This window comes from Cordyceps javanica, chromosome 2 (assembly GCF_051103115.1).
Source record: "Cordyceps javanica chromosome 2, complete sequence".
Taxonomy (NCBI): Eukaryota; Fungi; Ascomycota; class Sordariomycetes; order Hypocreales; family Cordycipitaceae; genus Cordyceps; species Cordyceps javanica.
The window spans coordinates 792,674-807,723 of NC_139296.1; the positions used below are offsets into that span (position 1 = coordinate 792,674).

At 52.2% G+C, this 15,050-nt stretch overlaps 1 protein-coding gene across 1 annotated transcript; it reads left to right on the plus strand.

Annotated features, from left to right (window-relative positions):
• Nucleotides 1-13,344: 13,344 nt before the first annotated feature.
• V2A60_002753 (bZIP transcription factor) lies at nt 13,345-15,050 on the plus strand (the record flags this gene model as incomplete). The annotated part of the gene is made up of 4 exons (XM_083254099.1): nt 13,345-13,504; nt 13,570-14,100; nt 14,159-14,706; nt 15,003-15,050. 4 exons carry the CDS (start codon nt 13,345-13,347, stop codon nt 15,048-15,050), a joined length of 1,287 nt encoding a protein of 428 aa, XP_083110225.1.

Sequence of the window (15,050 nt, forward strand, 5' to 3'; positions counted from 1 at the left end):
GAGGAGTCCGCGCGGTGTCGGATGCCGAGAGCTAGCAGATTCACAGGGTTGTTTTGTGGAAAATTTCGTACTTTGCATTATATATAGTCTTGAACATGTTTACATGATGATTCCGATAGAAAATAATCTTCTAAAAAAAAATCAAAATTTCGCCGTTTGCAGACTCGAGTGATGGTGGTGGTGTTTGCCGGTGAGACCAGCAGTGGCTCGCTGATCAGCCCGTATCATTTTAGGGGACCTCCTACCCCGCCGGGTCGCCCCACAGGACCAGGCCGCAAACTACCTAGGTAACACGAGGCCCCTGGTCAGTCATCGGAGCCTTTCCTCCCTGCAACCTGCGCAAACATCACGGTCGCTGCCTCATTCCTTCAAAGCCAGCTGGGAGGCTGCGATGCGTGATTTTCCATCTGCATGCACCAGTGGCATCGGGTATTCCATCACATACTACGAACGGCTCAGTTCAGCTACGCCGTCGTCGTTTGGATGCGCCTGGATCCTGGCCCTCCTTGCGCCGAAGCCCGTTGTTGACGGAGTAAAGTTTCGCGTGCCGTTGCTCGAACGCCATCACCTGCTCGGCGCCGGCTAACCCGAAGAAGGGAGGCTGCTGCAGCGCGATGCCCATTCATGTCTACAGTCGAGATAGCTCAGCCTTCAGAGGTGCATTTCGACTGTTCATGTCTGTGTCATCTGCGTCGCGGTTCGCGGCCCTGTCGAGCTACCCTTTCGAACTACAATAGCCAATATCTACATAAATTCTCTACACATGCCACGACAGAGAGAAGACATATACCCGCAGAGCTCGGTGCCAGGGCCGCCTGAGCAGTGCAGGCCTTCCGTTAGCCGGCTCAAGCTTGGCGAGTCCCTGCAAACGGTAAAGCCACGTCAACTTAGAATGCGCAAATCCATTTCATGCCATGTGACTGATGCTCTGTTTATCTTGGCCCCATACTGCAGATTAGACGTACAGCGCAAGAACTATACCGCTTTCAAGACAACGTTGGCGGCCGTTCTGCCCTCGTCCACGACTCCAACCCCGGCGAATCGCACGACGGTGATGCACCCCATGAGCATGGCGCGACCAAGTCTCCTGGCCACACAAGCCATGATAAGCCCAAGCCACCGGGCTCTGGCGAGAGCCATCATATCAAAATTCACCATAGTAGACCCTCTGGAGTCTCTGCCGAGGACGCAAGCTTGCCGACCCAACACCAGCATTTCCGAGTGAGTACGGCCAAAATTAGATGATACGTGGAAATGGCTGTTTTATTGACCTGTCCCAAGAAGCATTTGAGCACCGATATTTCTTGTCACCAATGTGGTGAAATCAGCAGCCCGGAGTGGCGGCCCGGCCCAGAAGGTCCTGGGACGCTTTGCAACGTCTGTGGACTGATATACGCAAAGCAAGCAAGCCACCGACGCCGCGATAAATCAAAACCAGAAAAAACGAGAAAGCATCTTGCGAGATGATATGTCCTACATAACGGCCAGTCTAACAGGAAATTCGTCGATATTATGTGATCCAGCCAGCACTATCCAATACCATGCAACGACGAAGACTCGATTTATCTTGAGCGTCACACATTTGTTTGTCCCTTACTTATGTAGCGTTAATGCAGACTGAATATTTTAATACAACTCTAGGGCAGCCTTTCATGTCGCATTCTCAATTAAACAGCAGTGGAAAACAGCCCTCGAGCCGGCTCTACAAAATGGCAACATTCAACTTATTGGTCTAAAGTTGTGCGCTCACCAGATTATGTATACTGATTCAAATTAGTCTCGACATCTTGGCAAGTTCTCTCAATCACTAAACGAGATTCGTCTTCAGTGCGTCTTGTCAAGAGATATCCTGAGCGCGAGATAACTATAAGAAATAGTGGTGGGCTACCGGCCATGGTGGCACACGACAGCTGTCCCAGATAGCTATCAATGTATAAGATTAAAGTGCTGTACTATCCCAAAGTCCAGCAAATCACTCTTTATATCTCCAATTCCTTAGCTGAAGACCGTCAGAGGCGGCCAATTCTGTAAGCCCAGCGTGGCCCCTATATGAGCAGAAACGATGATAAATAGGCATAGATGGATATTGATTGAACATTGCAAGGAACCTGATGCAATAGTTACCTCGTGAGTTACATCATTTCTTCAGGGCTATTTCATTTGTGCAGCCGTTCTTTGGGTATCATTATCGCACGCTCCCAGTACAGTGAACCGTCGCCAACTATCTCTAGATGTTTTCTAAGATGGAAGAGATAAAATTCGTTTAAAACATTTGCTAACTGACCGGAATAAATTCAATTCGAGGAGAGCTTATTAATCATCAGAAGCGGCACCCAGAACTATATTCTTCATTTTTTAACAAGACAGGAAGAGTATCAAGTCAGATAAAGCAGTCAATGGATAGACACGATTTCATCTTGATCCGAAGTACTCATATACACGATAGTTCAGCCCCTAATTGGAGTATAGTAGAACCAGGGTCCTCATAGCCAAGCATTAACCGCTATAAATAACTCATCTATTTCCGAAGGCTGTCTCCGAACAACGACGCTTTAAAGCCGAATAGGCTCTATAAGGCCATGAAGCAAGACTAGATTTCATAGTGTCATCGACTCTGTACTTGAACTCTTGGTGTTTGTCGTTTGAGCATGCATACACGACACATGCGACGGACCAAAGTTTGGTGAAAGGGCTAGAAATGCATACAGATGTCGATGTGTCGCGAGGCACCAGTCATAACATACAGCCCAGATATCCCAGGATTGCTTCGAAGAGGCCAGAGTTACTACATTTAATTTCCTAGAAGCTTTGCCAACGGCACTTGCGAATCTCTAGCCAATCTGCGGGGAGGGGGGAGTAAGGAGACCCCTTGCGCATTCACAGCCATCCGATTTGGAAACTCGAAGAAGGAAAAGGTCAAAAAAAGGCCTTCAAGTCGATTCCCTGGCAAAAACAGGCATCCATCGACCTTGGCCGGGAGCCGAATTTGGGATATCATTTGACCACGCACAAGTACCGGCCGAGATTGGGCAAACTGATCCCCTTGGACCGTCGCATATTTCAGGACACGGGTACGCTTACCGTTTATGGAAGCTGGCTCTCGAGAACATGGGAAGCGTCTATACTTGCTACATCTTTCCGCTATCTGCAAAGTTTGGTGGTTTGGCCAGAGAACACGTCACTCGACGAAGAAAAAAACCTCCGATGGCCTATGATTGCCATTGAATATAGTGACCAAGAGAACTAGAGTGGACCAATGACGCGCATGTCCCCCCCCGGGCTGACTACAAAATGTTGCCTCAATGCCGATAGTTTCTGTATCGCGGCGATGAATAAACGGGTTCCGATCCGTTTTTTTTCGTGCCGACTCTTCCTCCTGGCGGGCGGCGATCTTTCATCCTGCGGTTTGTGTCCAGGTGTGGCTGTAGAAAGTGTCAATATCCAGGGTCCAGTTTCGGTTTCTACATCGACGCTGCCGTGTTCGCAGAACCACAGTCTTTTCAAACCAGAGCAAAAGATTTAGATTGGTGTGCTGCTGCTGCCTTGCAGACAGTTGTGCTTCTCAGACCGGCTTGATCTCAAGGGTGGTGGTTACCCTCGCTGATGTCCTGACGTTTGCGATGGCTACCAACGGCGCTGACCTGCTGATGCGTATCCCATCCGCATGACAGGACTGCTGGCAAATCATGTCAAACATGTTGGATGGCACGGCCTTTGATACAAGCCACCATTCCCAGATCAATGCATTCCGTGGCAAGTTGGCCACGGCTTGAGATAGTGGTCCGGCCAACAGGATGCAAGGTTGCTTATGCTCTTGCTCTTGCATTTTTGGCATGTCATATATAGTGTTGACGGAGCGTTTGTCAGAAAATAATAATACTGTTCAAACGACTGTCTGGCGGGAACCGTCTCGCAGAAGTGGTCGCCACTCCCCCCCCCGGCAGATCGTCGCGGAGAATGACTACCTCGTCGGGGAAGGATTTGTTGGCATACTTGCATCCGGGGCCCGCGCTGCAGGGCGCGGGCGCCACCGGCTGTGTTTTACAACTTGCGCCTTCAGACAAAAGTTCCCCTCTTTGGTCTTCTACGAGGTAAGTAGTCCATGGCCAGTAGTTGCTATTTCGTAGGAAGGCTCACCCCCGCCCTCCCCTTGGGGACGAGGTAGGATAGCATGCCACCCGACGGCATCGCAAACACCGTCACAGCGATGAGTTGCAGTCGGTACGCCTTCCACGATGTGGCAAATTGGATCCGTGCGACCATTGGACGCCCTGGAAGCAGCCGAGAACCCAGGGCGGGAAGTGGTTGCCGTCGGCCTTGTTTCCCAGTGGGAGGAGCTCTCTCTCTCTCTCTTTTCAAGTGCCGACTCTCGCCTCATTACCCCATCCGGTCAAATTAAATCCAACTTTTTTTTTTTTGATTGATCGAAAAAGCTGTCGGTGACGTCCAATGCCAAGGGCCCGTCGTCGAGTTGCCAGCAGCTCTCGAAACGTAACCATGTTGTTGGGTTCGGAATTCCCGTGGGTTTTTTTTTTTTTTTTTTGGTTTCAGGCAAGACACTAATAACCTGTCGGGGCATTGAGGCTCTTCTAAGATTCTTTTTCTCTCCCTCTAAATTTATGTTTAAGCTTTGGAAATGCTTGGCATGGAAGCTTGATGCTGGCCCTTGCGCAGAATCAATTTCTGACAGCGTCTCGAAATCCGTAGTTATTAGCTACAGATTGGGAGGCGCAAAGTCCTGCAGTCATCTTACAAGAGAAGCAGGGTGCAAAGGGGTGCAAAGCTATCAAATTCACCAACACGCCCCTGTTGCGTGGCATGTGGGTAGCCGAAAAATAAGATGGCGCTCGAGTCGGATAAAGACAACACGGCGCTTCACTAGTCTTACTCTTCTTTGCCTCTTTAATTTTTTAATTTTTTTTTGCTTTGCTGCTTGCCTTATCCGTACTGCGCTTCAATACAACTCAACACCGGGTAGAAGGCTAACGCTGAATAGCACGTCTCATCAAATCATTCAGGGGACGATATGGGCAGCCCTTTGGTGACTTGTCTCTTTCTTAGTCAGTTTCTCCGGTAGCATTGTGTTCATGTTACATGATGGCTCGTCCAATCGCCTTGTCAAGCCACATCGGTGGAAGGGGGACCCCCAAGTCGCAACGATGCCCAGTCGATGCAGGCTTGCGGCAGCGAGAGCCTCATACAAATCGCTGCGTTCCGTGAGACCTCCGTTCGTTCCGCCAATCGATGCCGTGAGCCCTGTTCGTTTGTTCCCGGTCATCACAACACCCCTTTGTTGAAAAACAAGGCCAAAGAAGGGGTGATCGATGAGCGGTGTCACGGGCGACGGGTGGATGATCTGCAGAGCTAACTGGCTCTTTTTTGGGGGGGCAGGGCACAAATCAACATCTTGACGACCTCTTGGCCTCTGTCTCGGCTCACGCTTGTTACGGTGGGGGGTCAGTCAGTGGTGCGGGCTTCCTCATTGGGAGTTAAATCCATGTGCTGGCAGAGATTTCCGCCTGCATTGGTCGTCTAGGGCCAAAAGCATGTAAGCCGGTTGTCGCCCGCTAATATACGAAGACCGAGAGGTAGCGTCAGCACCAAAGATGATACCACCGCCGGCAAAATAGCGCATAAACACTAATCCTGAAAGGAGACAAAACACGACGCGATTGGAAGAGCAGAGAGCCATAAAGCGGGCAAGAGATAAAACCCGCTTTCACGGGATTGTACACGGCACACACGTGCAGACGGTGTGCGATGATGTCTGGAGCAAAGACGACTAAAATAGCGCCAGAGTCAAAGGGAAGAGACTAATTATACGTTTCAAACAACAAGGTCCTCGTGGTTTTCGTGTTGCAACATGTGTGGATTTACTTTTCTTCCTTCCTTTCTTTCTTTCTTGTCCTTTGTTACTTAGCGACCAAACTAGATACGGCGTGTTGGGAAAAACGAAATTCCCAGCCTCACCGGAAACACAGCCGACGGCGCATCAGCCGGGTCAAGACCCCCATCAACGGCTTTTCAGCTGCTGGGGCGGAGAACGATGGCGTGTGTCTATAGAGCTACATCGTCATTTCGCACAGTCTGCTCATTTCCAAAAAAGGTTCTCCGCACAATGTAAACAAAGTGTCTGTAGTTGAACGGACGCGCCCCCCCAAATAGCCGAACGGCGATGGGCTCGCTCTCCAGACCGACCTCTGGGGGACTTTTGGCGAGGGGTTGCTGATACATGTAAGTCTTATCGAAAAGATCGGCGGTATGCCCGCAACCAGTTCGTTCGGCGCCCGGACTTTGGATGCTCCATTCTGGGCCAGGGACGGGGATGGGGGGGGCCTTGTTTGGCTACTTTTTTAACATTTGGTCGCAGTGCTTACTGGTCGATCACCCCGGGGTCGGGCAATTATCTCCAACGAGGTTTCACTGATACGCAAGCGTACAGGGCCCGTACGGCGAACAAGGGAAGAAAAAAAAAGGGACAAGGGCGAGCATTTTGTGCGTAGGGCCGGCCGTACATGTCTGCTGTTGCATCAGGCCACTAATAGGGCACAACACTGAGTACGGCGACTGCAAGGGGGCGAAGGGGGCGCGTAGGTATGTACATACATACAGAGTACAATGTATATGCAACGGCTCTCGGCGGAATGCTTTCGAGGGAAAGCTCGTCAAGCGGCTCGCCAAGTGGTGAGGTTTGTGTCCATGCTAGGAAACTCGGATCTGGAAAAGGGAATAAACAAGGGCAAGTGTCGCTTGGCGACAGCTTGGATTCAAGCACACCCTCAGGTTTCGCTACGACCCGAGTTCAGTCGGTTAGCCGACAGGGCCTCAGGAATTCCTGATCCTCTTTCCGGGCTCGCTGCCGGCGGCGCCATCGTTGCCCACCACGGCAAACCACGCCACAATATCGAGCGTCATTCCGGAGCCCCGAAAACCCGCCCATCGGCTCCGAGACGAGTTGGTGAAGAAAACATCATAGCCAGAGCGGGATACCCGTGATGAGCGCACCAAGGGCAAGAAAGGAAAATTAGAGTAGACAGAGGGGCCCGCGAGCGCACGGCGTAGAGGGGCGAGCCAAGGGGTTTTTGCAGATGGTAGTGCGCGGAGAGGAACCCCCCCTCTCTCCCCTTGAGCAGGCGATAGATGCACGGTGGGTTTTTCCGGCAGGCTGCGTGGTACGGATTGAACGAAATCCTCGCGACCAAGAGATTGATCCTTCGTTATCTCTTGATCTCCCCCGCCACGCAAATTCGCTCACTCACTCTATTGATTTTCGGCTCTCGTCGCGCCGTAATAATACTGATAAAAAAAAAAAAGTGGCCAAGCCTGGGGTTATGGAGAGTCCATGCGGCTTGGCTTCATTTGATTGTTCAGCGACCAGCGCCCACTCTCGAAGCAACAGCAAAGGCTTAATTAAAAAAGCCAAAATCAACATAGAATAAAATCAAAACCTTGAATCGGGCCAGATTCGCGAAATACGGCAGGCGGACGCAGGATGATCGGGGCGCCTCAGGGAAAAGGGGGGGCGTGCAAGAGGACCAAAAGAGGCAGGTACGTTTTTTCTGCGAAAGGTGAGTCCAGGAATGGAGAGGTCTTCTGGCCCTCTGAGGCTGAGAAGGCTTCTTCTCCAGTATATATGGAACGTGACGTAAAGGTAAAGCCACAATTACAACCCCTCGCAGTGACGCTGGGAACGGATATGCTAGACTCGCTTCGACTTGCATCGTATGGAGGAATGGATCCCCCTGCGATACCCCTGCTTCCCGCACGGCATCGTCTGCCGAGCGGAACTGCGAAAAAAAAAAATTGTACTAAAAAAAAATCAGTTCCTCCCCAAAACCAATTAGACAACTGGATAATGCCGACGGATAGCGTTGCTGCCAAGTAACTTACCTGACTGGCAGGATGCAGCCAAGACGATGCATCACATTTACGCCCTACCTGGCAGCAGCTGCCAATGCAGGCCAGACTCGAGGGCAAAGACAAAAAATAAAAAAAGAACCCTTGCATTTCACTCACGCATATTAATAAGGTCTCAACGGAATGGCATATTGGCGGGGCCTGCAATGTATTTTTCTTGTCCTGTTTCTTTTTCATAAAAGGAACATGGTCGGAATGCGGAATGACTGCAGGACAGGCTACCAGTCGCGTACCTCCGAGCAAGATGCGGAATACGCCATCTGAAGAATCTCTCTCGCGTTTCTTGTTGCTTTGGGTTACTTTCTTCTGCAGGCTTGCCTTGAATTGTCGAAATCTAGCGAGGCAGGCTTCCCTGATATGAAATCGGGACCTGACGCTAGGCCAAGGCAACAGACAGCCACAGCGATAAGTCACACGTCTCACCACCTCCACGATGCCCCCTGCTAGAGCGTTCGTCTTGACAGCGCCTCTCGCCACACACACACACACACACACACACACACACACATACAGGTCCGACATCCTTGTCTTCGATGGCTTGCCCATTGATCCTAGCTAGTCAAACACGCAGTTGCTGCCATCTTGCCCGCCACAGGCATACGCATCGCAATCGATTGGTTCTGGGAACAATGATGCTGACGACAGAAGACGGGGATCGTGCCCAATCACGTAGATGCCGCGGAATCAAGGTTCAACAAGGGAGGGGTGATGTTCCTGTTTATTTCCGTCGTCTTTCCTGTAGAGGCACTGATCTTCTGCTCCGTAGGGTAAGTGAAACATGGAGCAACACCTTCGGCCTAATTTTCTCGGATGAACGGCTAACTAACCTGCCGGTCAAAATTCAACCGCAAAACTATGGGGGCATACCTTGAAGAAATCTCCTCCAACACATGAAATGCAAGCTAACGGTGTGTCCTGCGTCGATGCTGTGTTTTCATCGACGGCGACTCATGCCCACCAGCAGCTGATATGAATAATAAAATTGCTGCTGTGAAGCTGAGTGCAGCAATCGGCCGGGTCAATCCCTCCACTGCCTGGGGGCGGAACCACAGTCAGGCTGCTGCTTAACACAGCCCCAGTTATGGAGAAAGATTTTTCACGATCCATCTATTCGTAAATGAAGTATTCGTGGAGCCTTGTTGATGGTTGACTTTGCAGCTGTCATGTATACTTCTCGCCTCACCGGGATAGCGCCTCTCACGCAGGAGAGCAGTCGGAGATCATCAAGCAAGATTTGTGTAACATGAAGCCTTACCTGAAGTCTTTGATCAGATTCATACCATCATTCATACCCGGCTTGGCGGCATTTGACTGCAACACCCGTTACGACGTCTCGCAGCTTGGCACAGGCGCCACGCCTACGTCTGCCAAGCTGAAAGTCACCCCCCCTGCTTCAATTTATTTCATCATTTTTTTGGAGCAGCAGCAGTACGAACTCGGGCTCTTCGGACAGCGTGTGCTGGGGCTCTAAAACACTCGAGGCTGAAAATAGAACCTGGTCTGCTGTGGCCCGAGTCTGTGTATGTCTCATTCTTCAAATGCATAATCGTACTGGATATAGGCAACGCCAATTCGTTTGTCATGATGGCGCAGAATCACCCGAATGTCCCACTCGACTCTGGCGTACCCCATGCTCGTAAAAACTCATGGGACTGCGCAATATGTGCCTATTCGCCGCGATCTGTGAGCTTATTTGACTTTATTCGGCCGGCTAAACAGACGGCTTGATAACCCTTTCCTCAACCATCGTTGACATCAAGGTAGAGGATGCGCAGAAATAGGAAGGTGGGAACAGTTTTTAAGAGTTTTTTTCTGGACCAAGAGCACCTGGAGGGATAGTGACGCGATCCGCGGAGACCTCAATGGACTATTCGGTGCGAGTGCCTAAGTACTGGACGTGGCTCTTACAAATGTGATGAAAGTGGACAGGGGCCCAATCCATCTCGCGCACTAACGAAGAACGCATCTGAGGTGTAAACAATTGGGGGCGTAAAAGACAGATTCGATGTTGCAAGGACGGAATCCCCGGGCGAGATGCCGAGATTCAGAGGAGAAAAAAAAGTCACGACAAAGTTCGTTGCGGAATCAATAAAATTCTTCTGCCCAGGCCATAACGTGGGCATTCGTGGGTCATCATCTGCACCAAGTCGGAGAAATGGCCTATTTGGCAGGCATTTGCCCCGAAGGACATCCATCCAACCTGAGTTGTATGCAACAAGACCTAGGCCGACCCCTCCAATAAGACTGGCGCTTTATAGGTGTCCAAAGAGAGACAGTATTGGGGCCAAGGAGCTTGGTGTATGGCTTGGCTTTATTTTTTCCTGACGATTTTAAATTTGGCACGCTGCCTGCGTTATTGCTTATCCATGACGGCAGCGGCGTAGGACAGTAACACAGGCTTACGGGGCCTGAAGACGTGCTTGGGCCCAAGGCTGAGTTGAACGAGGCGAGACAAGGCGTGTCTCTTCAACTTACGTATACAAGTAGGACATTGATTAATGACCAAGACACTAGTTGGTCAGAGAGATTAGAAAACGACGACCGAGAAAACCCACCGAGCTGCATCGAGCAAGATGACCGTCGACCGGTTATGTCACTGGTCGCATATCTGCCGGACAATGCCGGCATTACTTTAGACATGACAGTAACCGCATGTAGCAGCCGCCGGGTCAAGAATCACTGGCGAGCAATCTGGACTTCGCGTGCGTGGCCAGACAACCTGCGGTCTCCTGTGTGTGGGCGTCGTGCAAGACAAGGCATGCGCGCGCTCACGCTCACGGCACCGGCTATGGCGAAGTCCGCCAGCCACCCCCCCCCCCCTCCAAAAAAAAAGAAGAAGAAGAAAAAAAGAAAAAGAACAGGTAGAGATGGTGGGGGTGTGCAGCTTAGCACAGAAGATATTGCTTGTTCAGGATGTAGGGCCAAGATAACGGGGAAGCGATCACATTCGGCGTGGCAGTCGCATGCGCAAGACTGCGACGAATGACATCAAAGGGGCTGGTGGGAATAAAACTTGGCGGCCAAGTAGTTGCTTGACTGTACAGACGCCAAAAAGTCATTGTCTTAGTTGAAGTTAGAGGTCGCTCAAGTAAATAGGAAGATCCCGATCACACCAGATGATCCCCCACCAGGATGACGAGCAGAAAACACATAGGAGGCGTTGTGCCAGCAATCCCCCAGTGCTGCGCCTCTTGTGCTTTCCTCCTTCCTGATCAGCGCCAAGCGTCTGGGATGGCTCGGGAGATGAGCGTCGGCAAGCGTGGCCGCCGCTGTCCATCGTAATTGGGGTCCGTCGTGGACGAGCCAAGCATCGCGAGGAGGCTATGCTCTAGATTGTGGGAGGAACTGCACATGGAGGTCCCTTCGGGTGCCCGCAAAACACAATGCTTGCGGGACCTCCATGGCTCTGCGACCAGTGGATTGGCGCGTGGACTGACGGACGAATGGTGATGGCTAGATTGCACTGGGCGCACTCGTACCGCCGACGGGCTTGCATGAGCTTGCAGCACAGCGGGTATCCAGCTCCAGCGACCCGTGGGACCCGGGGCTGCGAGTATGCTTGGGCCAGAAAGGACAAGGTGCCACCGGCGCTGCAACGAAAAAGGATGCTTATGAAAGAAGCTAAACAACAAGAGTGCTTGGAGGGAGGGGTCGGACCACTGCCTAAGTAGTTAATTAGTTAGTAGTCGCGGTGGCGGCGAATGTAAGAACCAACTTGAAAACGAGTTGGGCGCGGCCGGCGGCAGGCAGGTAGGCCTAGATTAAGAGGAGCAAAAAAAAAAGAACGTAGCGAGAGAAGCAATTCAAGATTCGGCTGGGATGGCGTGTGGACTCGATGGCGTGAGTTTTTGAAGAAATAGGAGCAAACGGGCTCAAGCTTGGAGGAGGAAGAGGATCAGCAGCAAGCCGCAGTACTACCCGTAACGCAGCACGGTGCTGGCAACTGGCAGCTGGCAACTGGCAGCTGGCAGGCAAACGTAGCGAAATGGCAGGGCTGACTCAGCTTGTCAATCGTCGTGCTGTTGATCGCCCTCTTGGCTTTTTCTTAGTTCTTCTTGGAAGCTTCTTCACCTTGGCATTCTGGCCAGCAAACCGAACGGTATTGCCCAATCGCGTACTGAATCCCGCTTCTCTCGCTCACACATACCATCAGCCTCTCGCCCTCCGCACCTCATCTTTTGGCGTCAACTTTTGGCGCCCATCTCCATGGCCACCTTATGGTTCGGCGGAGCCAGCGTCTCCCCCAACGCACTAGCCCGAGTCGGCGCAGTTGCAGAGGGCAGAGCTCGTCCAAGCTAATCTGGGGACTTTTTCGACACTTTTGACTTCGTCGTGGTCGCACGGTTACCGCACGCCTCCCTCCCCTGCGCCGCCGAGGCCCACCGCCACCAGTCCAGGGTCAGCCGGACAAACCCTGAATCCCGGACATGCTTCACCTTGGTTCCTCGCTGCCCAGCGGCCGTCGCCGTACGCAGGGGTCGAGGGTGTGGCTCGCGGAAGATTTTGGGGGCCGTCATGCCATCGGCGGACAAGGCCCTCGCACAACAGTCCGCAGAGCCGCCCCCCCCGGTCCGGCACCTGGCAATATCTCGCCAGAGCAGAGCTGAGACTGGCCGCATCAGTAGCACCAGTAGCAGCAGAAGTAGCCATCTGAATCTCCTTTGGCCCAGTATTTAGGTGGATCACCGGCCTACTCTGCGCCTGTCTGCTGGGAGGCGTTTCTCCGCTGCCTGGCGCAAGTCTCTTCTATCGATGCGGCTGGGCTGGGCTGGGCTGCTCCGGGCAGGGCGTGTCGACAACGGACCGGGAGGAGGCGAGGGCGGCGGAGTGGAAGGAGTGGGAGGAGTGGGAGGAGTGGGAGGAAGTTCACCTAGCGTGCCGGCGCGCCTGGGAGGATTATTAACGTAAGAAGGGGGGGCGTGCCGAATCTACCACGCAGAAGAGATCCAACCTGCCGCTTGGGAATAGCTCAACCTGACCGGGTGCCGCTACCTAGTTAGCAGGACTTGGCTGAGTATGTCTATTCTGGGTCATGTTTCCGACTTCCAGCACGTTTCACCCCCAAATACTTTGCTGCCCCGGACCACCTTTTAGACACACTCTCTATCCCCACTGACTCATCTCAACTCCTTCGTCCTGGCCAAATACCTTATTTACTGCGTGCCCCTCGCTCCCGTTCTCCCAGTTTTGTCAAGTATACTTATACACCTGCATCTCCCAACATATCCCAAACCTGTTCTGCTCACCCGCTCCTCCCGCACACTACAATCTATCTCACCTTTGCCAACTGTACCACACATATACACACACAGAGAGATAAGAGAAACGCCCTACTGCAAACCCTCTACAAAAACCTGCACTTGGACCGAAATGCCCTCTGCCACGGCATCCGACGCAAGTGACCAATCCTGTCAACACAAGAAGACCATGTCTTCCGTCTCGAGCACATCCTCCGCCGGCGCACAGCCGCGTGGTAGCCAATCACCACCCACAACCATGAACCGTGAAACCACTCCAGAGTCCCTCGCGGACGCTGATCAAAAAACCAAGAAGAGAATTCAGAACAGAGTCGCCCAGAGAACCTACCGTGAGCCCACCCACAAGAACTCGCGGCGGCCTCTTTGGGCTGTTTCACTGACTAGACCATGACAGGCAACCGCATGAAGCAGCGGGTACAGGATCTCGAGCAGCAGCTCTGTGAAATGCGTGCCCGACAACAGCAACAACAATTCTATCCTCAGGACATGCCTGGGTCTGTTACACCTGACGGTTCCATGGGCTTTGTTCCCAACGCCGGAAACATTCCCCCAGCTCTGTGGCAGCAAACAATGTCCCTCCCCAGAACTCCAGGCTCAATGCCCCAGGAGATGTGGCCTACCATGGCCGTCGATGGCAGTAATAATCAAACCATGCCCGATGCAGTGCCCATGACTGGAAACCCATACATGGCCCGAAACTTTCACCAGCAGCCTCCTTTCAATAACCCGGCTCTTCTCAACCAACTCAACCCGTCGGGCGCCACTGGTCTTGAGCAGGTTCCGATGATGTCCCCGAGTCTGGAGATGCCTGGTGAATCTCCTATGCAGAGACTGTATCGCAATGGCAGCACTGCATCAACGCCGAATCAGGAATCTATCCAGCTAGATGCCCATTTTGGGTACAGAGGGACTGTCACTGGTCTTGGTAGGTTTCCACATTTCAGGAGCTGTTATAATTGGCATACTAATCCCAGTCTGAACAGGCCAAGCCTCTGAAATCTCCGAGGAAGACGGAAACGATGCCAAGCTATTCACCAACCCCACATCATGGGAGAACAGCCCGGCGATGATGTCGCCAACCAGCTCAAGGACAGGGACTGTTGCTCCCCAGAGCGCTATTTCCACCTCGCCATGGGGCTCTATTGCCACCGCAGCCACCGAGGTCTCAGATGCAGGTTCACCGCACCAATTCTCGAGTATCGAAGAGCGTTTCGAATATGTTCTAGAGTGTGCTCGCCGCGTTGGGTTTGATACGTTTGACTCAATGGCTGCTCAGTACTACGGAAGCTGTTTCGACCCCTGTTCTTCTCTCGCCATGGACCAGCGACTGAGCCGCAACCGCCATCTCCCCGCTCTATTGGCTGAAATTCGGCAAAAGTCTGCTCAGTGGAGTGTGTGGGAGAGACGTGCGTACCAAGACGAGGCGCTCAAGACCGCAGAGGACATTTGCGCCATAGAGTGCCGCGAGTTCCGATCCAAGCAGGATCTGTGCGACGCCAACGCCATGAATCTAGCCACTATCCAGCAGAAGGTACGTCTTTTTTTTTAGCTTGATTCGGGCCGCAAACCTTTCTGAGAACTGAGACGCTAACCGAGACTTGTTCCAGCTACCTAACGTGTGGACACTTCTGTCTGGGCTAGCCTCCGCCACACCGCTGCAAAGGCAGGGTGACCGCTCGAATTTGGTTTACAACAGTATCAAACAACTTTGTGCGCTAGGTGATGCGTCTGGTCATATGGCTGTGGATAGCCAGTAGAAACTTGGTTCCCACGAGGTATGTCCGCACTTAAACCAAGAACTTTTGCTTCTTTACTAATATGTGACAGTTCGTTCTCCTTATGAATAATATTCTTACTCTGTTCTTTACAACTTGA